Source organism: Phocoena phocoena, chromosome 9 (genome assembly GCF_963924675.1).
Source record: "Phocoena phocoena chromosome 9, mPhoPho1.1, whole genome shotgun sequence".
NCBI classification, from domain to species: domain Eukaryota; kingdom Metazoa; phylum Chordata; class Mammalia; order Artiodactyla; family Phocoenidae; genus Phocoena; species Phocoena phocoena.
Genome location: NC_089227.1, coordinates 8792297 through 8814588, shown reverse-complemented (window position 1 = coordinate 8814588; position 22292 = coordinate 8792297). Strand labels below are relative to the sequence as shown.

At 58.7% G+C, this 22292-nt stretch overlaps 1 protein-coding gene across 1 annotated transcript in view; it reads left to right on the top strand.

The window, feature by feature from the left end:
• The first annotated feature begins 9197 nt into the window (after positions 1–9197).
• Positions 9198–22292, top strand: part of ADCY1 (adenylate cyclase 1) — a 114333-nt gene continuing 101238 nt past the window's right edge. Inside the window, exon 1 of the mRNA XM_065883787.1 lies at positions 9198–9942. Within this exon, the coding sequence (XP_065739859.1) occupies positions 9298–9942 (645 nt within the window). The 5' untranslated portion in view covers positions 9198–9297. The remainder of the gene's footprint in view (positions 9943–22292) is intronic.

The window sequence follows — 22292 nt, the reverse complement described above, 5'->3', positions numbered from 1 at the left end:
AAACCTGTAATGTGTTAGATTTCAATCAACCCATATTAAATTACATTTTCCTGATTATAAAAATTTGTCGTAAAGGAATATTACTCAGCCATAAAAAGAAACGAAACTGAGTTACCTGTAGTGAGATGGATGGACCTAGAGTCTGTCATACAGAGTGAAGGAAGTCAGAAAGAGAAAAACAAATGCCAAATGCTAACACATAGATATGGAATCTAAAAAAAAAAAGGGTTCTGAAGAACCTAGGGGCAGGACAGGAATAAAGACGCAGATGTAGAGAATGGACTTCAGGACACAGGGAGGGGGAAGGGCAAGCTGGGACAAAGTGAGAGAGTGGCATGGACATATATACACTACCAAATGTAAAATAGATAGCTAGTAGGAAGCAGCCGCGTAGCACAGGGAGATCAGCTCAGTGCTTTGTGTCCACCTGGAGGGGTGGGATACGGAGGGTGGGAGGGAGGCTCAGGATGGAGGGGATATGGGGACATATGTATACGTATAGCTGACTCACTTTGTTATACAGCAGAAGCCAACACACCATTGTAAAGCAATCATACTACAATAAAGATGCTAAAGAAATTTGTCATAAAAATTTTGTAAAAAATTATGCACAGAAACATGTATAGGAGAGGAAACAAGCACACATATTTTCACCCACAAGAGGCACGTGGACGCCTGGCTTCATGCACTTTTGCCATTCTGGGTGCCTCACCACAGGTGGGCGAGGGCGGCCTGAGATTCAGGGCCCCAGTGCTGGGCACACCAGGGACCACAAATGATTGAGTAGCTCACCCTGACTCAGTGGCCATCACTGCTCTGAAACACGGAAACCTCGGTGCTGTGAGACTCAACGAAACTTAATGCAGGAACATTTGCTGGCTACTCGCTGAGGGGAGCTAAGCCCTGGGTGTGGAGGAGTGGGACGTAAAAATGAGTAAGGAGTGGCCATGTGCTCCAGGGGTTCACAAGAGAGGGAGATGCAGGTAGCTAAATAATTGTCCTTCAAGACTGTAAGAGTTTCCTAGGGCTGCTGTAAAAAAATAACCACAAACCGGGTGGTGGTTTTACAGTAGAAATTTATCCTCTCCCCACCTGGATGCTGGAAGTTCAAAATCAAGGTGTTGGCAGGGCTGTGCTCTCTCCGAAACCTGTAGAGGAATCCTTCCTCACCGCTTCCAGCTGAGGTGGTGGCTGGCCAACATTGGTGTCCTTAGCTTGAGGCAGCATCACCCCAAGCTCTGCCTCTGTCCTCACATGGCCTTTATCCCTCTGTGTCTTCTCCTCTCATAAAGACACCTAAATGCAGGATGATGGCAGCTTGAGACCCTCAACTAGACGTATCTGTAAGAACTTATTTCCAAATAAAGTCCCATTCTGAGCATCCAGGTGGACATGAGTTCCAGGGGGACCCGGTTCAACCTGCTACAGGGACAGATATTGATGAGTGTGGAAAGGCAGGGGAGCATGGAGGGAATCAGCGTGGGGCGATGGGGGGGCTCCTTTGATGAAGAGGGAGCCAAGTTGACCCTTAAACGGGGATGTGCTGACTGTGTTTTATCTTACCAGTGTCCCAGCCTTTCCCAGTTGACATGGCTCCAATGGGGCGCCAGGCTAATGTGTCTCCCTGATGCCCCCTTGCCTAGGGAGGACACAGGACCCAGACTCTGGGGCTGGCTATCGGGGACTGTGGGTTCCCAGGAGAGTGACTGTCCCAGCAGTGAGCACCTGGGGGCCGCTGGGCTGCCTTTGCTGGCGTGTGGAGGACAGAGCTGCCCCGGAATGACCCAAGGCGCAAGAGGCACCTGCCCTTCCTGGCGTTGCTCCCACGGGTGTCTGGAAAACATGATTTGGGCCTCAGGACCCATCAAAGACGTGCATGGATCCACCTGCTGCTCTGGTTTCCACTCCTTTCAGTTGAGCTGGAAGGTTTCTGGCCAATGCAGTGGGTGAAACTCTGCAAGGCAGAGGAGAGGTTTGGAGAGGGCATGACCATGCAGGTGACAGCAGGCAACAGGTAAAGCATCACCGGGCTGAGCTGGGGGCAACAGCACGCAGGTGTGTAGGGGAGGGGGCGGTCTGGGTGCTGGCCTGCCCCGCCTTGCCCAGAGCCCATTCATGCTACGTGGTGCCCGTAGGTGTTCTGCTACGTGGTGCCCGTAGGTGTTCTGTGGTCAAGTTAGTTGAAAGGCAGCGTTCAACCAGGGTACGTGGGTTTCCTGCCTGCAGCATCTCTTGAAAGCTTTCAGACACAGCGTTTCTTTTCTTAGGGTTTTCCTCAGGACGTGTGTGCTGTAAAAACACGCTTGCGGGATGCTCTGAGGCAATAGGAAGCATCTTTTTTTAGAGCATGGAATGGATAAGACGTTTTCTACATTTTAGGGAAAATGTGCCAGCGACTGAGTGATGGGAGGGAGGGCGGTTCCAGTGGTCCTGGCAGGAAGTGGTGAAGACCCGGATGAAGACAGCTGCAGCGGGCGTGAGTGGAGACGCAGAGGAGGAAGCTATTTCAGGGGCCGGATTCACAGGACTGGGAAGCAGATTGGACGTGAGGCGAGGAAGGGAGGCGTGGAGGGAGGCTGCCGGGCTCCTGGCCGGGGTAAGGCAGTGCCTAGAGACGCAGGGAATCCGGAGCGGGCTGGGGTGGGGTCCCGCTCACATTTCCTGTGGGCTGACCTGAGTGCTGTCACCAACACCGAGTGTGACCCAGAGCTGCAGCTCTTCAGCACGGAGAAGGGCCAGCTTAGCCAGACCCCACAGCAGTGTGCGCGGGGCTGGCGGGCAGCAGCGTGGCTCTGCACCAGCCTCCACCCTCTGCAAAATGCAAAACGCACGGCTGGGAGCTCATCGCTCAGGTGCCCTGGGCTGCGTTTACAGCACTTTAAGTCCCTTCCCTGTACAGGAGATGCAAAATGCATTTCAAAATCCTTCTGGAGTTTTGGTTTTCCTTTTAGTCACAGATGGCCTTTTCAGCCTCTGGCTCCCATATTTAACCTATTTAATGAGATTTCTTTTCCAGTAATTCCTGAAACTGGTAATCTCTAATTGGGTCAAATTCTCTACCCACAAGCCAGCGATTCTATTTTTAGTGCAAATCCTCAGGCTGAAGCTTCCCTGCCTTTTGGATGCAGCTGTCACAGCCGACTCTCCGCCATGCAAAGCTTATTTCCAGCCCGCTCCCCTGCACGTTTCAGGGTGCGCCTATAGCTCCACCCTCCTGCCTCCCCATCACCTCCAGCCCTACCCTCCTGGGGATGGTTTATACAAATCCACTTAGTGCCGGTCAGCTTAGGTCCCCCGGGTCACTACAAATAACCATCAGCGGCCGGCGTTGGCGCAGTGCCGAGCAGGCACCCTGCCTGTCACCTTCTGTCCCCATGGTGGACGGTGCACCAGGATGGGGAGTACTAACAGCATTGTTTCATGAACTGTAAGGACCCCGAACATCACTGGGGAATCCATAGAGGATCCCGTCCTTGTCCTTTTCAGTCGGGGGACCCTGCTTGGTTTCAGGGTGCATGCTGGGCACTGCCCTGGGGTGGGTGGCCCTGTCTGTGCTGATCGCCCCGTCCTCTCTAGCAGCAGAGGTGACCGTCTGGGCACTGAGTCTGTCCCCTCCTTTCTCCCCGCTGGACAGAGCCATGCTCCCGTGCAGGGCACTCAGCCCCCGCACGCTCACCGACTGAATGGAGAGCTCCTCTCCCTCGGAATGTACCCACGCACACCTGCCTGCAATCTAATTTCTTTTGAACTTAGTAGGAAAAAAAATGCGATTTAGAGGAAACAGGAAGGGGTTGCACTTGCTCTGGCTCGTTGAGGGAGGTGTGTTAGTTACATCAGGAAAGACAGCGAGGGCATTGCGGGGGCTTGGATGAGCTGCCTCCTGCACCCGCGAGTGTCCACTGTGGTCTCCCTCCCAGGGTCACCTGGACCCTTCCATCCTACCCGTGGCTGGTGTCCCCTCTCCTGGGGTCATCTGGATCCTTCCACTCTACCCGTGGCTGACGTCCCCTCCTCATGAGGCCACTTGCTGTCTCGCCAGGATGACACAGGAACCTCGCGGGGACCCCGGAGGAGGTCAGTCCACAGCCCCTTCCCCACCCCGAGTCTGGATTAATCATCCAGGCCCCACAGCGTGCTCTGGGCATCAAGAGCTCGCGGCACCACGTCTCCCCGCTGCCGCCAGTAGCCCACTCTGCTGGGGGCTCAGGTGCTGTTCACAGAGCCCAGCGTGGCCTGACACCACTCCGCTCACCACAGGTTTCACCCAAGGACATGCCCCGCGGCTGCTTTCTTGGGAGTACTTGCCTCAGTTGTGATCACATATTTATCTGTGTGATTGCTCGGCTGGCGCCGGCCTCTCCCACTAGCCAAGAGTCCTGTTCTGCTTGATACCAAATCCTAAGTGACAAGGGCAATCGGCAAAAGTGTCAGTCACACCAACCTCCACCCGCCAGCCGGGTCTCCCTGCAAAAAGCTGGGACAGTCCGATGTTATCTGATGCCTTCGCCCCTAGGCCGGCCGGCGACCCTGGCACGGAGGGCAGGACGCTGAGTCCCCCAGGACCGGCGAGCCCACCACCCCGGGGGGAGGCGAGTGGGAACCAGCTCCGGTGCCCCAGTTAGGCTTCTTCCTGCCAGCATTGCAGGGGACAGTGATGTGTGAAGGGACCGAAGTAGGCTGGTCGCCTGCCCATTGGTCATCCCTCCGCTTGTCCAGCTGCAGCCCCTGCTTGGGCTCGAGGACTCCCTTGCCCTCGGTTCCAGGAGTGGAGCGTCTCCCCCGGGGGCCTCCCCGGGCCTCCGAGTTGTGGTCCTGGGTCATCCATCCAGGCTTTCATCTGGGAGAGTGAAGTGGCCTCCTAGTTTTCCGGTTAAGGTAGCTGGGGTTGGAGTTCTCTGCCCCCTTTTGACTGGAGGAATCCTGAACAGATCCCCCGACCTTTTCTAATCGTGGTCCACAAATCACGTTCACGCATCCCTCATGCCCCAGACAGCAAGTCCACCAGGAGAGACCTGAGGAAGGCCTGAGAAGCATGCCTGTGGTGGGTGTCAGAGGAACATGCATCCCAGGCGCCCTGCAGGCTGAGCCCTCCCAGGTCACCTGGCTGCAGGGTGTCTCCACTTTAATGGCCCATTGAACCTGTCATGTGGGTCGTTTGATTACCCGGCAATGGCTCTGACAAAATTAACCTTGTTGAACGTAGTTCCGTATTGAACTTTCCCACTTCTTTCCTGACCAACCTGCATTTCCACAGTGGTTCAGAGTCAGTTCACTAGAGGTGGGTCTCTTCAAACAAACCCACAGGGCGAGCTTTGTCCCAAATACAGAGTGGCCAGCGGAATAAGAAACACTCGTCTGGAAGCCAAGTCTCTGGCCAAAGTCCGAGGAACTCAACGAGCTGGCTTAGAGCGACGTCCCTGGTATCACGGTCTCTGTTCGGACATGCCTGAAACTCACACATTTACCTCAGAGAGTCTGAAGGACACTTGCCCCATTCCTGTGTGCATGGAACGCTCGTTCATGAGAGGCAAAAGCCGTCCACTTTGTGCTTACGAAGTGCAGGCTCTGTGTGCATTTGGGCCTCTCTTCCCATGATAACCCTGTGAGCCAGGGGCTGTTATCTACTCAATCTAAGGAGGACATGAGGCACAGAGAGGTTAAGTAACCTGCCCAAAGTCACACAGCTAGGAAGGGTGGTGCTGGGATACCAGCCCAGCTATGTGACTCAGGGTCCACCACCCCTGTGGTGTCCGCAGCGATGCTGGACCTGGCTCCAGGCTGGGCCCACCCTGAACCACGCCTACGCACAGTCTGAAATTGGATTAGTTTCTGAGAAGGCCAGAGCCCTTGGCAGTTGTGAGGCTCAAACGCAAAGATACACATGAGATTCGTAAACAACAGGAAGTCAGACAGAGGCCCAGTGGCGTTACTGCCGCAAGAAGTACTGCCTGCCTGTCTCAAGTGAGGCGTCAGCTCTCTTTCTGAAAGTGGGGAGAGGACTCTGATACCCCCAGGGGAGCAAGGGGGCCAGAGGTATACTAGTTTTGTTTTGCTCTTCTTTTGGAGAGGAAAGCTTTTGTTTGGTGACAAGGAGGTAACCGAATGCCCGTCTTCCCAGACCCGCAGGACACAACACGGCCCACGATGGTGCCCTGCATCGGTTCACCTCCGCTGGGGAGGACGTGCTCCCCAGGAGGGCAGAATTTCTCCTTGTGATCTTTGCAACCCCTTCACTGTTGGTCAATATTTACCCTCTGTAACATGGAACATTATCCAAGATAGACCATATGCTAGATGTATCAGTCTGCTAGGGCCCCTGTAATAAAATACTGCACGCTGGGGGCTTGAACAACAGAAATGTATTCTCTCACGGAAGTGGGAGGCCAGAAGTCCAAGATCAAGGTGTGTGGGGAGGGCCACGCTCCCTCTGAAGGTGCTGGGGGAGGATCTGTTCCCGGCCCCTCTCTTGACTTCCAGTGTTGCTTTGGCTTGTGTGTGTGTGAGTCTGTCTATCTCCAAATGCCCCCTTTGTATAAGGACACCGGTCAAATTGGGTTAGGACCCACCTTACTCCAGAATGGCCTCATCTTAATTATATCTGCAATGACCTCATTTCCAAATAAGGTCGTGTTCAGAGGTACTGGGGGTTAGGACTTCAGGATATGAATTTTGGTGGCGGGGACACGATTCAAGCCGTGACATCCAGAGAGAGTATGGGGTGTGTGCATTTGACTGTCTGTCAGATAACTTCCCTGCTAGCCCTGACGGCAAACTGCCCATGTGAGGCCTTCTCCTTTCCACCCAGAAGATTCGATGAGACAAGATGAACTTATGAACAGTGCATGTCCACACTGTGGCAACCCCTCCCACCAGCTGGAGTTAGGAAGCTGGATTCCCTCACAGCTCACACGAAGCTCTGGTGCGTTCCTGTCTCCGGCATTGCACGAGCATCTCCAGGCCTCTGCTTCTTGGTCAACAAGACGAGGGTGACAAATCTTTTCTCCAGGACGCCAAATGGGATGATGGATGTGACAATGACCTGTGAACTGTACCCCACGGCCCTGGATGCTTTGTTAGGAGGACCACGTGTGACAGCAAGCAAAGGGCATGGCGCCTGTGCCAGAATCTCTTTCCATCAACCCGGACATACACAAGCTCTTTAGAAAAGGAGTTGATGCCAATTTTGTCTATTAAATTTGTTGGCCAAGGGAGGAGTGTGCTGTGGATCTGTGAACTTTGCACCCAGGTCGCTTTGTCATATTTGTTTCATTCTTACGTAGTTTGATCCGTTTTTGGATATTATCCAGCTTTCCTTTCATAAAATCATTAGGATAAAAAATATACTACGTCATTTAGCAAGAGAATATATTCTTGATACTCAGAACTTAAAAAGAAAAATCCTGCAGACTTTGCCACCATTTGGGGGCAGGGAGAAAACTAGATGATGGAAGTCGGACACTTTGCCAAATGAGGGGGAGGCAGGTGATCTTCGCGGTTCAGACACGGCCCTCCCAGGGCTGCCAGTTCCATGTGAGGTTGGACGTAAACAAACTGATGACCAGATAGAGTGGTGGGTATTAGGGGGGAGTAGGAACTGGGGTGAGGAAGCAATTAGCTGGGTCAGGGGGAATCGGGAAGGCTTCACAGAGGAGGTGCCCTGTGTGGGGAGGCCATTTCACCAGGAGGGACCCGATGGCCACCAAAAATTTGCTGATGTGAACTGCTGGGGACATGGAGTGGAGGTGCTCCTGGCCTAGGCAGAGTCTGTGAGGTGCTGTCTTTATAGCTATCAGCACTGGTAAGGGATTACTTTGGACTCTCACAAAAATGGCAACTTCATATGGCTCAACTAATACCGGTACCAGAAAGATGTGAAACACACCTCAAATTCTAATTCTAGTGCCCACATAACAATATATGGTGCAGCGGCTCTTACCCCTAGAGTCCCTGGACCCCAGGGAGTACCTCTAAAACAGACCCATGCTCGGGCTGCATTAATTAAACCTGTTTGTCTGGAAGTGGGCCTTGGGAGGACCTCCTGCCGAGGGCTAGCCTCCTGGTCTCTGGGACTTCCTGGGACCTCCAGTTCCTGGCCCACTGGGGGTTCAGCACGGGATGATGGAGGGGACAGGGGTTCTGCTGTGAGTCCTTACACCTCTCCACACCTCCTGGGGCCAGCTGCTTACTCCGGCATCCCCATGGTAAAGGGCGGACAGAGGCACGGCCCCCCGGGGCCATTGTGAGCACAACACAGGTGGAGGCCGGCACAAAGCCCCTTCCCTTAGAGTGAATGAGTGTAAGCCGTGGGTCCCACACACGCGCCACGGCAACAGTCCCTACATTTGTCCTGCTGGAAGAAAACATCTCCCCATCACTTGGGTTTCCAGTTTCCTCTTATGGCAAACTGCAGGGTCCCTTCTCCTTTCGACTCCCACCCCATCCCTGAACCAACAACCTCCCACCTCCTTCCCTAGAGGCCTCACCGCTAGGACTCTAACCTGGCTCCTTCTGCACCCAGGTGGCACTGGCCACACGCCCCACGGCCCTAACTCCGGCTGGGGGCCCTGCTTGTCGGACTACACCACCTGGTCACTGCTTCTGCACCGCTGCACCCACTCACGGGGGTTGTAGGAACCAGGGCAGGACTTGCCCACAGCCCGCCGTGTGGAGGGTCCCGCGGGCAGAGGACCTGTGGGGAGATGCCGTGGCGGCCACCTTCCTCCCTGCCCCCGGGTCCTTGGGCATCGCTTCACCTCGCAGGGCCCTGGCTATGGATCCGCAGTCAAGCATGGGCCCCACTTTGCGTTTCTCTAGAATAGGGGGACCTGCTTTTATTTGGGGGGCATGCAAGGTAAGCCCTCCCAAAGGGGAAAAGCGCAAAATTTCGGCATTTTTAACGCCCCGAGAGACAGCACAGTGCGTGGCACTGCGCACCAGTGGGGAAACTGAGGCCGGGAGCGGGCTAGGTGGGTGCCCGAGGTTCACGCCGCCCCTTCGGCGGCGGGAGGCCTGGGATGCGGCGTTGGGGTGCGGGCCGGCGCGCGCGCGTGTGCCTCGCGCGCCCAGGCCCGCGGCTCCGAGCTCGGCTGTCGCAGCGCGGTCTCCGGAGGACCGGGGCCGGGGCGCGGGCGGCGCCAGTGCGCAGGCGCAGCGGGCGGGAGGGGACGCGCTCGGGGCGCGCGCGCGGGGCAGCAGGCGCCCCAACTCTGCCCGCCGCGCCCCGGCGCCTCGCCGCCCGCCCGCCCGCCCGCCCGGCGCCCCGGCCGGCGAGGGGCGCGCCCGCTGCATGGCGCTGGGATGGCGGGGGCGCCGCGCGGCCGAGGCGGCGGCGGAGGCGGAGGCGGCGCGGGCGAGTCTGGGGGCGCCGAGCGGGCGGCGGGGCCGGGCGGCCGGCGCGGGCTGCGGGCGTGCGACGAGGAGTTCGCGTGCCCCGAGCTGGAGGCGCTGTTCCGCGGCTACACGCTGCGGCTGGAGCAGGCGGCCACGCTGAAGGCGCTGGCCGTGCTCAGCCTACTGGCGGGCGCGCTGGCCCTGGCCGAGCTGCTGGGCGCGCCGGGGCCCGCGCCCGGCCTGGCCAAGGGCTCGCACCCCGTGCACTGCGTGCTCTTCCTGGCGCTGCTCGTGGTCACCAACGTCCGCTCGCTGCAGGTGCCCCAGCTGCAGCAGGTCGGCCAGCTCGCGCTGCTCTTCAGCCTCACCTTCGCGCTGCTCTGCTGTCCCTTCGCGCTCGGCGGCCCCGCCGGGGCCCACGCCGGGAGGGCAGCGGTGCCGGTGGCAGCCGACCAGGGCGTCTGGCAGCTCCTTTTGGTCACCTTCGTGTCCTATGCCCTGCTGCCCGTGCGCAGCCTGCTGGCCATCGGCTTCGGGCTCGTGGTGGCCGCCTCGCATTTGCTGGTCACGGCTACCTTGGTCCCCGCCAAGCGCCCACGTCTTTGGAGGACGGTAAGTGCCGCGCGCGCTCCCGATCCGGTCTGGGACACACCTGCCCGGGAGGGACTGGGAACGCGGGGAGGAGGGCGCGCATCGCCAGGTTGGGCAGGTGGGGAAACTGAGGCCCCGAATTCGAGGGGGGACGTTCAAGGTCACTCAGAGAATTGGGGACACAGTGGGGGCTGGCACCCTGGGGCCGACTCTTTTCCGAGTTACAGTCCACAAAGCGCTCCTGGGTGTGGAATGTGGAGACCGGTAGACTAGTGTGGAGAGGGCAAGGATTGGCAAGGTCAGGCAGCTGGTGAGCGGCCAGGTGCGGCCAGAGCTCGGGTCCGACGCTGTCTGTCTGCGCCCATCCCCGCAGGAGGGACGAAAAGTAGGCTCGGGGAGCAGGCCAGGGCAGGCAGGATTCCTGCGGGCTGTGCAGACAGCCTAGGGTGCCTCTCCCTCACGCTTGGCGCCTGGAGCCCATGCGGCGCTCGCAGAGACCCCCTCCCAACCGTGCTGCCATGGGGGAGGTGGGAAGGGGGCAAGGACTTTGGCCCCCTCCAGCCACCCTGGCGCCCAGTTGTGGACCCGTTCGGGGTCCACAGGGACAGGGTTTGCCAAGGTCGCACAGGGCTGTGGTCTCTTCCGACCTGCTCTGCCGCAGCCGGCACCCAGGCTCGCAGCGCCTGAACTTTGTCACTGTCTTTCCCTGGCGGGCAAGATCGTTGCGAGGATCCCATGCCGGCTGCTGCCCGTGGGCTCCTCCCCAGCCCAAGGACTCCAGAGGTCTGAGGCAGATGTCCTGCCGCGTGGTGCTCTCGGAGCTTTTCCATGCAGCCCAGCCTATCCCACCTGGGCTTGGAGGGCCCTGAGGGAGGGTTCTGTTTCTGCCTCTGGCTGCATTTTGGCAAGAGGGCGGGGTGGGTGGGGTGGGGTGGGTTGGGGTGGGGGAGCCCATCGAGGGAGAGAAAGGGGGAGATGGAGGAGATGGGGTGAGGAGGGGAAGCTGGACAGATCTGGCTTTGGGAGGAACAGCTGGGGTGGGGGGAGTGATGGGTGTCAGACAGCTGGGGCTGGGGCCCCACTAAGGACCCACCACCCGAGGACCAAGGGAGGGGCCCCCAGACGGTGATGCCCGGGATGCACAGGGTCAGAGGGGCCATGGGACACACAAGAGTGACACAATGCTGGACCTATATTTCAGGGCCCAGAGAAGCCAGTGTGTGGTGAGGGCTGGGAGGGGAGGAGGAGGGAGTATGTGGAGAGGGGCTGGGGGGTGGGGGGAAGAGAGGAAGGGAAGTAGGGGTGAAGGCCGGAGGCAGAGAGGAGACAGAGATAAAGGCAGAAAAAAGGGAAGAGGGCCAGAGGGCTGCAGTGCCCCCAGGGAGGGGAGGAAGGTGATGGGAGGGGGGAGGGGGAGGGGAGGGGAAGGGGGAGGGGAGGGGGGAGGGTTTGTTTCTCCAGCAGGCCTCCTATGGGCTTTGAGTGCGGCTTGTTTGACCTTCACAGGGGGCACCCCTGTATCTCTCCCCCAACAACCCTCCCATGTGTTGTGGTTGTCCCTCTCCCCCCTCACCCAGCCAGGCCCCCCCAGTAAGGACAACTTCCCTACCAGGACCCGGAGGGAGGCCAGGTCAGCTGCAGGTGGGGAGGGGGCCTGGACAGGCCTGGGCTGGGGCCTGGCTCAGTTCTGGTTGCACCCAGGGCTTCAGTCAGCTGCTTCAGTGACAGGCAATACTATTGTCTTCTTTTTTAATAACCAACGCTTTATGTAGCCTGTAGTCATTCCTTTTAGAGAATTAAAAGATTAAAACAGAGAGGGGGGAGGGGTGTGGGAGGGGGAGTCTGTAAAGGTGCCTCGGGCACTCAGAACTCTGCCCCTCCCCCAGGATAAGAGGACCTCCTGTATTCTAGGAAGAAAGGGAGACCATCGTGGGGGTGTGGGAGTCGTAGGGAGCAGACATCTGGGCTTCACTGCTACTGGCTGTGATTCCCTGGGCAATGCAGACCCTTCCTTTTCTGAGCCTCAGTTTCCCCACCTGTCTAAAGGGCATCGCAGCTCCCCTGTAGGGCTGTGGTGAAAGTTCGTACTGGGAAAGCACGTATTTGAAATCTCAGGCCCCTTCTGAATCGTTTTGGCTTCTTTAGAATGTTCGTATTCAAGCCCATGAGTCTGTACAGGTGGTGGTGATATTGACAGACAGATGGGGATGGATGCAGAGAAATATGTGGTGACCCACTGTATGGTGCCCCAGGGATTCTCCCTTCCAATTAGCAAATTCTGGGAGTCTGGGAAATCTGTCCTTGGTGAGCTCTGCAACTTGGTATTCGAGACCAGTGAAGAAGATAGCACCCACGTTTCCGAAGCATGTCCGCTGCTAATCACACTTCACCGCCTCCCTGCCATCTTGCAGTACACTCACCTGCTGACAAGCGCTGCTCCCGCAGGGTGGGATTTGGGGCAGGCAGAAGCCCTGCAGGACACAGGGTAGAGGCCAAAAAGAGGCAGAAGAAGGACTGGATGAATGAGGCGGTCTGTGCAGGGGTGCCGCCTTTGCTGCATATATGCTCGCCGGAGAAAGCGTGCTCTGGGGACTGAGACCGGGGTTCAAGTGTGGGCTCCCAGAGCCTCAGGCCCTCCGCAGGGAGGCTCTAAGGCTTTCTTGCCGCAATTCTGTACCGCCCTGGTGTGTGGGAATCTGGGGACGCAGCCATGTGCTTTTGGGCTCTGTAGAGCCGGGGCCAGCCCAGTTGCTGGGAGGCCGAGGTGGACATGCAGAAAGCTGGCCATGTGACTGCACTGCTGAAATTTGGGGGGCTCCACCCTTCCCCGAGAGGGTGTGCCTGCTGCTTTCCGCTAGAGCAGAAAGAATTTGGGGGAAATGGCCTTATTCCCACCTGGCCCAGCACCAAGGATGAGCCCCATGAATGTGGACCGGACTGGGTCCCCCCCCCTCCCAGCCCCTTGCTTTCAGGGCCCCCCCGGTTGTACCTAAACACAGGCAGTCACTTTTATTTAACTGGGCAATGTGTCGGAACTGAAGGCATCACGTTCAGGAACACCTGAGGCCCGCTCAGAACCAGCAGCGGTGGGCAGGCTGGAGGGCATGAGGTGGGGGGCTGAGCACAGCAGCCTGGGGTCCTGGGGCTTCGAGGGTGGCGGAGGAGGGGAGGGGGAGATGCCAGATTTGTCCCTTGTTGACTGACAGAGCCTTGAGGGGGGAGGCTCTGGGAGGAGGTGACTGTGCTCAGGGACAGGTTGGCTGGGGAGTGGTGGGGAAGCAGAGTCAGGGGAGTGCTTGTGAAGGTCATTGCCCGGGAGTGATGGTGGGGCAGGAGGGGTGTCTCTGGAGAAGGGTTGCTGGCTCAGGGTGCCTGCCCTGCCCCTCAGGCGCCTTGCCTGTGATGGGTGCAGGGCGCAGAGCCCCAGCTTCCGCCCTTTGCTGACTCTCTCCCCAGGGCTCCCTCCCGGATGCCTGCTTTGTGGGCAGGTGGGTCAGGATTGCTGTCTCTTTTCAGAGGGGGGATAGCGAGGGGCCACTGCAGTATGCAACTTGCAGTGCAGTCTGATTGCCTGTCCACGTAAAGGAAATGTGTTTAGTGCCTGAACCACAGAAAGGGTAACAGATCGCTGCTGTCCTGGGGAGCTGGGAGCTCGGCCAGAATTCCCCCTGCCCCTCCAGTTTGGTCTGAGCCCTTGAGGAGAACGTGAGTGCTGGCAGGTAGAGCCACGTGACCGCTGTCAGAATCACCATGTGTGCTGGCTGTACCGGCCGCCACATGGGCTTGGGCAGCCCATGCCTCCCGCCCCTGTGTGTCTCCCACCCCTCCTTCCAGATCTGTGCCCCTCCCTCAGCCTAGCGCCTCCTCAGGCGGGGCCCTCCCCCCTCCATGGCCCCCTGCTCCACTGGCTGGCCCTCTTCCTCTCTGGTCCTCTGCATCTCCCCTCACCCCACCTCCCTGGACCCTCTCCTGACAAGCCCGCCTCTGCACCCGTGCCGCACCCGTGCCCCCGGTGGGGGCCCTTCTCCTCTGGCTGGGCTCTTTCCTAGGTGGGGCCCCTCTCCTGCTGCACGTAACCCCCCAGCCTCCTGACTGCCCCCTACTGGCCCCTCCCTCTCCCTCCCCTGCCCTGGCTGGATCCCATCACCCGCTGGCTCACCTGCCTTGGCTCCGGTCACTGGGCAGGGCTCAGCCCCACAGTGACTTACTGCACCGGCTTTCCACCCCCTGCACATTACAGCCCGGCTGCTCCCTGAGCCTTGGGCAGTGTCCAGTGGCTCCTCCAGGCCTCCAGGTTCATGTCCAGCGGGCATCCCACAGGGCACACCTGATTCCCCAACCCCCTTGTCTGATGGGCGGTCCCCTCCCTAAACCTGGTCTGTTTCCATCACAGCTGTGTCATCCTCCCGCCAGGGCAGCCTGCTCTAACTAAGAAGCACCTAGAGCTGCCTACACCAGGGCAGCAGGAACTGGGGCCTGGGTAGGGGGGAACCGTCCTGGCGTCGGGCGAGGGTTCCCACCTGTTCCCCCTCTGGGCGGTCCTGTGGCCCCCAGGCTTTCCTCTGTGGCCGCAGGACCCCCAGACTGTCCATGTGCTGGAGTCTGGCCCCCCGGTGGACCTGGTGGAAGGGCCGGGGACCAGGCGAAGCAGACAGGGCTGTGAAACCTCGCAGCTGCTCGGGCTGGGGCACCTTCTCTGGACAGTTCTGCGATCCACGTTTGGGTGCCAGGCCCCGAGCTAGGGGACCAGACCACCTGCCCTCCGGAAAGTTAGTCTTTGGGGACCCCGATCAACAACTGGAACTGCAGTCTGTGCTGGGGGGAGTGTGTGTGACCTTCGGAGGCGTGTGAAGGGGACAAGGCAGACGGGGGGCTCAGCGTGGCCTCCTGAGGACAGTGTGCTCCAGCGCTGGTCACCACGGGGCCAGGGAGGAGGGTGTGGAAGAAAGGGCAGGTGCGGGGAGGCCCTGGGGCTCGGGCCACAAGGAATATTCGGAGGTCTCCCTCAAGCGGGTCCTGTGGGGAAACGTCCCCACCCGCCGCCCTTTCCATGGGCTCACAGTGGTTCTGGGGTGATGCCCTTCTCCCCTCACATCTGTGAGGTCCAGAAGGTCAGGGCCCAGCCTCTCGGTTGACGGGTCTCCTGCTCGCTCTGTGTTCCTGCAGGCTTGGAGCCCAGAAATGTCCTCGGATCATTTCCTGACTCAAATGGGGTGGGTCGGAATTCCCAGCACCGCGGGGGCTCTGCTCCGAGCTGTGGTGCGGTGGGCAGGGGACTTACCCTGTGCCTCGGTTTCCTCCGAGGTCACGCCCGTGGTTGTGTAGGTGCAGGTGGCCCTCTGGGACCGTGGCTTCCCCGCAGCGTGGGCCAGCACTCAGTGAAGTGGGAGTCTCCTCTCGTCATCACAAATTGAGCGTAGCCTGTGACCTACGGGTTTTCCCTGCCTCGGTGACCCTCTGTCTGGTCTTGGTCAAACGCTGAAAGAGACACGCAGGATGCCGGTGGCAGGCCGTCTGTCCAGACTGTGCCCTTTGGGTGTTTCCATCGCTTCCGGCCGGTGTGCTGTTGGGAGCCCTCCCGTAGCACAGCCCGGCAGCGGCAGCCAGAGGGCTGTGTCTGTGCTTGAGCCTCCCCACGTGCCAGGCTGGGCAGGGGCTGGCGGTGGGGCAGGAAGGGCCGCATGGCAGCCGGGAGGCCTGGGCCACCACCCCGCCCCTGCACCTCCAGGTGAGACCCTGTTCCCGGACTGCAGGCACCTTAGTTTGCACCGAGGGGCTGAGCCAGGAAGGCAGAAAAGACCTTCCCGCCCCTAAAGTGCTGGGTTCCGCCGTGTTTGAGGATGTGAGTCACATGTGGTCCGTCGTCTCTCTCACACGCATGTGCATGCACACATACAAACACACTCAAGTGCACACTCACTCCCACACAAATGCACATACAAGCACACTCACGCTCACGCACGTGCTCTCACACTCAGGTGTGTACATGCATGCACACGTAAACACACACCCTTGCACGCTCACACAGGAACACACCCACATGCACACTCACAGGCACGCTCACACACGTTCACGCAACACACTCTGATTATTTTTACTGTTTTCCGGGTGGACGTGTCTCCCCCGAGGGAAGTGGGGCCCGGGGCCCTCCAACTCCACGACCAGTGCATGAAATGACACCAGGCCCCAGGCTCTGCCCAGGTGGGGAGGTCGGGTGAGGGGGCCGTGTGTGTAGGACTGAGAGCCTTGGGGAAGAGTGACAAGGGCCGGGACCCCTACCGGCTGTGTCCCTCTGCCCTCTGTCTGCTTTGCGTCAGTCCAGGCAGGGCAGGCTGGGCTTCCTCGGGCTCACGTCCACGTGCGGGGTGTGGCATGGGGCTGACGCGGCGTCCCCACCCACTGCAGGCTGTCCCTCTCTGCCGCATCTGCGGCCCTCCGGTCTTCGTCCCCCCTGGATCCTGCTCTGTCCCCTTCCCTCCTGGACCCTGTCTTCTTGGATTGGAGAGTGGTGGGATCTGCCTTGATACCGAGCTGCCAGGGTTCTCTGGGGGGGCTGTGCAGAGCATGCCTGCAGCTCTGGGGGCGGGGCCTCTGTGTGCGCCTGCGCGTGTTGTGGACGTGCGCGCGCATGAGTGCATACGTGTAATGTACGTGCCTGTGTGTGCACACGTAGGTGCCCGTGTGTGCACACGTGCGTGCAGGGGGACAGGATGCCCAGGAGAGCGACCCTGGGGACGGGACTCCATCCGTGGGGCGTCAGGGTCACTGGACATGCTGGGTGCTCCCTCCTGCTGTCCACACCCTGCAGAGGGGGAAGCCCTCCCTGTGGGCACGTTCCCAGTCTGAAGGCAGCTTTCTAGTTTGATTCTGAAGTACAGAGTGACTATATCAGGGTCCAGCTTTTCCTTTGCCGACGTAGACCCTGGCTTCCCGGGAGCACAGCTGACTCTGGTCTTCTTGTTCATGCAGTGGCTCGTATGGGGCCCAAGGCACCATGTGCCCAGGCTGGGGGATGTCAGATGCCACACTCTGGACAAGGAAAATGACCGACCACAGCAGGGCCTGCCCCCTCGAACCTGGGCCGTGCCCGGGACCCTGGCCCTCCGGCCGGCCCTCCTGTGTGGCCTCTTGTCCCGTGCACTGTCCCCCTAGCGCCCTTCTCAGCAGCTGCCTGATGAGCCCGTGTGAGACTGCATTCTTCCAAGGGTGCTTCCCACATCTGCACTGGCAGTCTTGTGCTGCATGAGAGCATCTGAGGGAGGCGTCCGCCCTGGGACACTCTGCCCACTGCTGCCGGGAGAACTTGGTCGTGGGCATTGGTGGGAGGGGGAGCCTTGTGCTGGAGTGATGACCTTCTGTGAAATCATTAGTGCATTTTTCTTAGTGCCTTTGCCTAGTTTCCTTATGGGAGAAACACTCTCTTGTTAAGAGAAGGCGTTGCCTCCCTGAATCAACCGTGGCCAAAGGGATCTGAAATGTGTGCTCTTTGAACTTGTTTTGCAAGATGGCTGCTTTCCCAAACACATGTGCCCTGCTGCGTGGATGAGAAGCTCAGTGAGCACATCTGGGGAATCACTGGTTTAGCCTAAGGATTTGGAAATATCTCTGATGCTTTATTTTATTACTTTTTTAATTTTTAAAAAATTTATTTATTTTATTTTTTTACTTTTGGCTGCCTTGGGTCTTCATCGCCGCGTGCAGGCTTTCTCTAGCTGCGGCGAGCGGGGCTACTCTTCGTTGCGGTGCGCAGGCTTCTCATTGCGGTGGCTTCTCTCGTTGCAGAGCACGGGCTCTAGGCGTGCGGGTTCGGTAGCTGTGGCTCGCGGGCTCTAGAGCGCAGGCTCAGTAGTTGTGGCGCACGGGCTTAGTTGCTCCGCGGCATGTGGGATCTTCCCGGCCCAGGGTTCAAACCCATGTCGCCTGCATTGGCAGGCGGATTCTTAACCACTGTGCCACCAGGGAAGCCCCTGATGCTTTATTTTAAAGCAGATCCTTACCTGCAGGAATCACAGGTGGTTCCTGGGTACTCACTGTGTCCCGGGAGCAGCCTGTGCAGTGGGACCCTTTTCTGAAGTCCAGTTTGTTCAAGGGTCAGAAATGGGCAGTGGGGTGAGATCTTCTTTGTGGATAGAGTCGGCGTCCAGGTGTGTAAAGGTGAACGGAGGCGCTGAAATACTGCAGGTGCTGTGGACGGGTGGGTGGGACTTGGAGGCACACGGTCCTGTGGCCCAGCTCACTCGTGCACCAGCAGGTGGGGTGAGCCGGGACCCCAACACCAGGAGGTGCCCTTGATGAAGATGCCGAGGGTTACATAGCACTGCGCCTGGGTCCCCCTGCCCCTACCTAGGTGTGGTGACCACAGCCCAGCGGGCCTCAGCCTTGGGGCTTAGAAACCCAACGGCAGGAGCTCACAAGAGCCCATCAGAATCTTTAAAAAAATAACTTGTTTTTATTTTATTTTTATTATGGAAACTTCAATCATACACAAGAGTAGAAGGACCAGCGTGGTGATTTCTTGGGTAGAAGCCCTCAGCTCCAACAGTTACCGACATTTTGCCCTTCTTCTTTCGAAAGATGGTAGCCCTAAAATACTTCTATTAATTGGAAAACAGAGCTAAGAAGCAATTACATTAATTTGACAACACACTCGTGAGCGATGTTGAAAAGCCAGCTATGCTTGAAAAGATGACAAGAGCACCACCCGGCTTGCGGTGACTGAGTAGAGGTGGGAATGAATGGGTCCCCCTGTGAGCACCCTTGGAAAGGAGGTGAGAGGGACCCGGGGGTCTTAGGGCCTGGCCCACAGACCAAACGCACAGCGGCTCTGCAGGGTGGGGTGGGGGGCATGTGGGGAGTCAGGGGGTGGTGGAGCGGGGGGTGGGTGCGTTGGGCAGCAGCTCCCTCCTTGTCTTGTGACCGCACTGCCCTCTGTGACTGAGGAGGACGTCCCTGGAGCCGCACCCTCGAGTCCACACACCTGGCTTCTCTGCAGGACGGGCCCCGGGTCCCGTGCTGGGGACAGTCTGGGCGGCAGCAGATTGAAAATGGATCAAGTTCAGTGGAGGAGTTTGAATGCTGAGTAGGGGTGATCTTGGGGTGCCTCGGGATTGGGGGGTCAGGAGGCCGCCGAGTGAAAGGAGGGGAACCCTTGCGGGCAGAGGCATCAGCGAGCGGGAGGAGTGCCGAGGGGAGAGCGTGGGCTCCCCAGAGCTGCGGGCTGCATGGGCCGCGGGGGCATTTGGGGTGCGACACGCTCTGTACGTGGATGGGGGAAGGGGGACAGGTGAGCGGCCGGCCTGGGAAAGTGGGCAGAGCACGGAGCTCCTCGGGTCTCAGGCCTGCCGTGGAGGCGGGACGTTGTCCTGGAGACCACGGGAGTGTGAGAGCAGCGACCGGGGGTGTGGGTGCAGTGACGGGGGGACGATCTTGTGCGGATATTTGAACTCTTTTCCAAACTGCCATGAACCTTTTACAATTTTTGTTTTTTTCTTTGTGGTGTGTGTGTGTTATTCCCCCTTATGAAGGGTCCCTCTGAGGACACCAGGGGCACACGTTTCCCGTTTAACTGCCCAGCTTGTAAATCTGAAGTGTCTGCCCTTCCTTCCTGAGGCCCTTTGGGGACGGGGCAGGGCCCTCCGGGTGGTCCAGGTCTGACGCAGGCGCTTGTGCTTTCCCTGTTTGGCTTCTTCTGTCTTTACATACTTGGGGCTGACCAAGCGCCCTGCAGAGGAGCCTTTGCGGGAAGCCCAGAGCAGCGGAATTCCACTGGGGGACAGAGGGTCGGGGGTCAGCCCACACGTGCTTCAGCACCAACGGGGTGCTTAGCTCTGTCTCTCGGCTCAGCCCCCCGTTCTGAGATGGCCCCTTACGAGATGGGGAGTTCGGGGGGCAAGGGTCCCAGGGGTGAGGCTGGGCCCCGTGTCTACACTGGGCGTGGTCACTGTGCTGGGGGACTCTTGGCCAGGTGGGATTATCCCGGGCCCTGTGGAATTGGCGCCAGCGTGGGGTCTCCCTCAGGGAAGAGGTGCAGGGCAGACCACACTCCTGTGTCCACGTGGGGACCAGGCCGTGAGCAGCCCCTTGGCTGGGGCCGTGAGAGCCGCAGCGGTCCTGGTGCCATCGTCCCCTGGGAAAACAGCCCCAGGCCCAGCCTCGGAGCCCAGAAGCCAGTGGTCGGGCCCCGGAGGAGGGGCTTTCTTCTGGATTGCTGTCTCCCCACGCCAAAGAGACGTCCGTTTGGCTAGTGTCCAGTGCTGGGGGGTCCCCCTGGAGTGGGAGCCCCTTGGACATCCCCATCTGGGAGGAGGTCCTCTGAGGGGCACCGAGACGTGGCGCTAGTCTTTCCCGGGCCAAGTGGCAGTTTCCCACGTGGGCCTTAGAGGTGCCCGGGCACAGTTCCACTGCTGCCAACTGTCGTCCGTGGCAAGAAGCCGTGGGCTCCCCTGGGCTGGGCAATTCTGCCCGGACTGGCTGCTAACTCCCCTGGCCCAGGTGTTGCCTTGGGGCCTTCCCGGAGAGCCCGAGGGGTGATCTGCCGCTGTTTCCTTCCTGTGCTGAGCAGTGAGTGATGTTGGAGCCCCATGGGCTCGCCAGGAGTGCAGCCGGGCTGGACTGGGCCCAAGATGGGATCACTGCTGCAGGAGTGGTGGGTGATGTCTCCCGATGCCTCCTCCCCTGACTCTCCATCCCTCAGCCTGTGGTCACCTGCATCTCTGAGAAGCTCACGGTGACCCCCGGCCTGTCTCCCTTGTGGTTTCTGTACAGCAGGTGCTAAACCATGTGGTCACCATCTTCAGGGCACCTCCGGCCAGGCCACGAGTTCAGAGAGCTTCATGGGAGGACTTTTTTTTTTTTTTTTGCTATGTCACGAGGCACGTGGGATCTTAGTTCCCCAACCAGGGGTTGAACCCGTGCCCCCTGCAGCGGAAGTGCGGAGTCTTAACCAACCACTGGACCGCCAGGGAAGTCCAAGAGACCTTCGTGGGGAAAGGAAAACTCCTGAACCCTGGGGAAACCCCGGGGGTGGCCGGTTTGGATCAGTAGATGCATTGGGCGTGTGAGGAAGCTCCCGTCTGGCAAGGTGCGGAGGTGGGGGGGGTACACCTGGTCCTAATGGTTCACATCAGGGGGGCTCCAGGTGGGAGGGCCCTGGGGGTTCCCAGGGTGGGATGACAGGTGGTTGGCAGACGCCCTCCCCCAGTCTCCCTGAAGCATCCCTTACCCCCAGTGATCCCATTTTAAGAAATCCCTTTGATCGGATGAATGGATACAGAAGATGTGGCACATATCTACATCGGAATATTACTCAGCCATAAAAAGAAACGAAATTGAGCTATTTGTAATGAGGTGGATGGACCTAGAGTCTGTCATACAGAGTGAAGTAAGTCAGAAAGAGAAAAACGAATACCGTACGCTAACACATATATATGGAATCTAAGAAAAAAAAATGTCATGAAGAACCTAGGGGTAAGACGGGAATAAAGACACAGACCTACTAGAGCATGACTTGAGGATATGGGGAGGGGTAGGGGTAGGCTGTGACGAGGTGAGAGAGAGGCATGGACATATATACACTACCAAGCGTAACGTGGATAGCTAGTGGGAAGCAGCCGCATAGCACAGGGAGATCAGCTCTGGGCTTTGTGACCAACCTAGAGGGGTGAGAGAAGGAGGGCGGGAGGGAGACCCAAGAGGGAGGAGATATGGGGATATATGTATACGTATAACTGATTCACTTTGTTATACAGCAGAAACTAACACACCATTGTAAAGCAATTATACTCCAATAAAGATGTAAAAAATAAATAAAAGAAATCCCTTTGATGAGTGCTGCTGGAGTGGGGGGCAGCTCCCAGCTCACTGCAGGGGTGCGGAGAATGTGTGGTTTCCCTGTGGGATGCAGGGCCCACAGGTGGTCTGAAGTGGAGTGCAGTGGGGTATGGGCTTATGCCGCTCAGGTTTCCTAGCTGCGGGGGAGGTGAGCTCTTCGGGGGAGAGGGAGAACAGCTGCTTCCCCCGACTGGGCTCCAGCCGAGCCCAGTGAGGGATGCAGTGGCTAGCGGTGGGCGGGGGGCAGGGGGAACGTCTTTCTGCTGGGCAGACGTGCAGCCCTTGGCCTGACCATTGTACTTGGGAGGGGTGCTGACCACACACATGGCAGGGGTGTGTGTGTGTGTGTGTGTGTGTGTGTGAGACCCAGGACCCTGGCAGATGGGGACAGACTGACTGGTCAGTCACCTTGACACACACACACACACACACACACACACACACACACACACACACACACACGCTGGCTCTTTTATGCCCTCCAGGGACTCGCCATTCCTGTTTGTAATCTAACCCCAAAGATGGCAGGAAGGAAGCTAAGA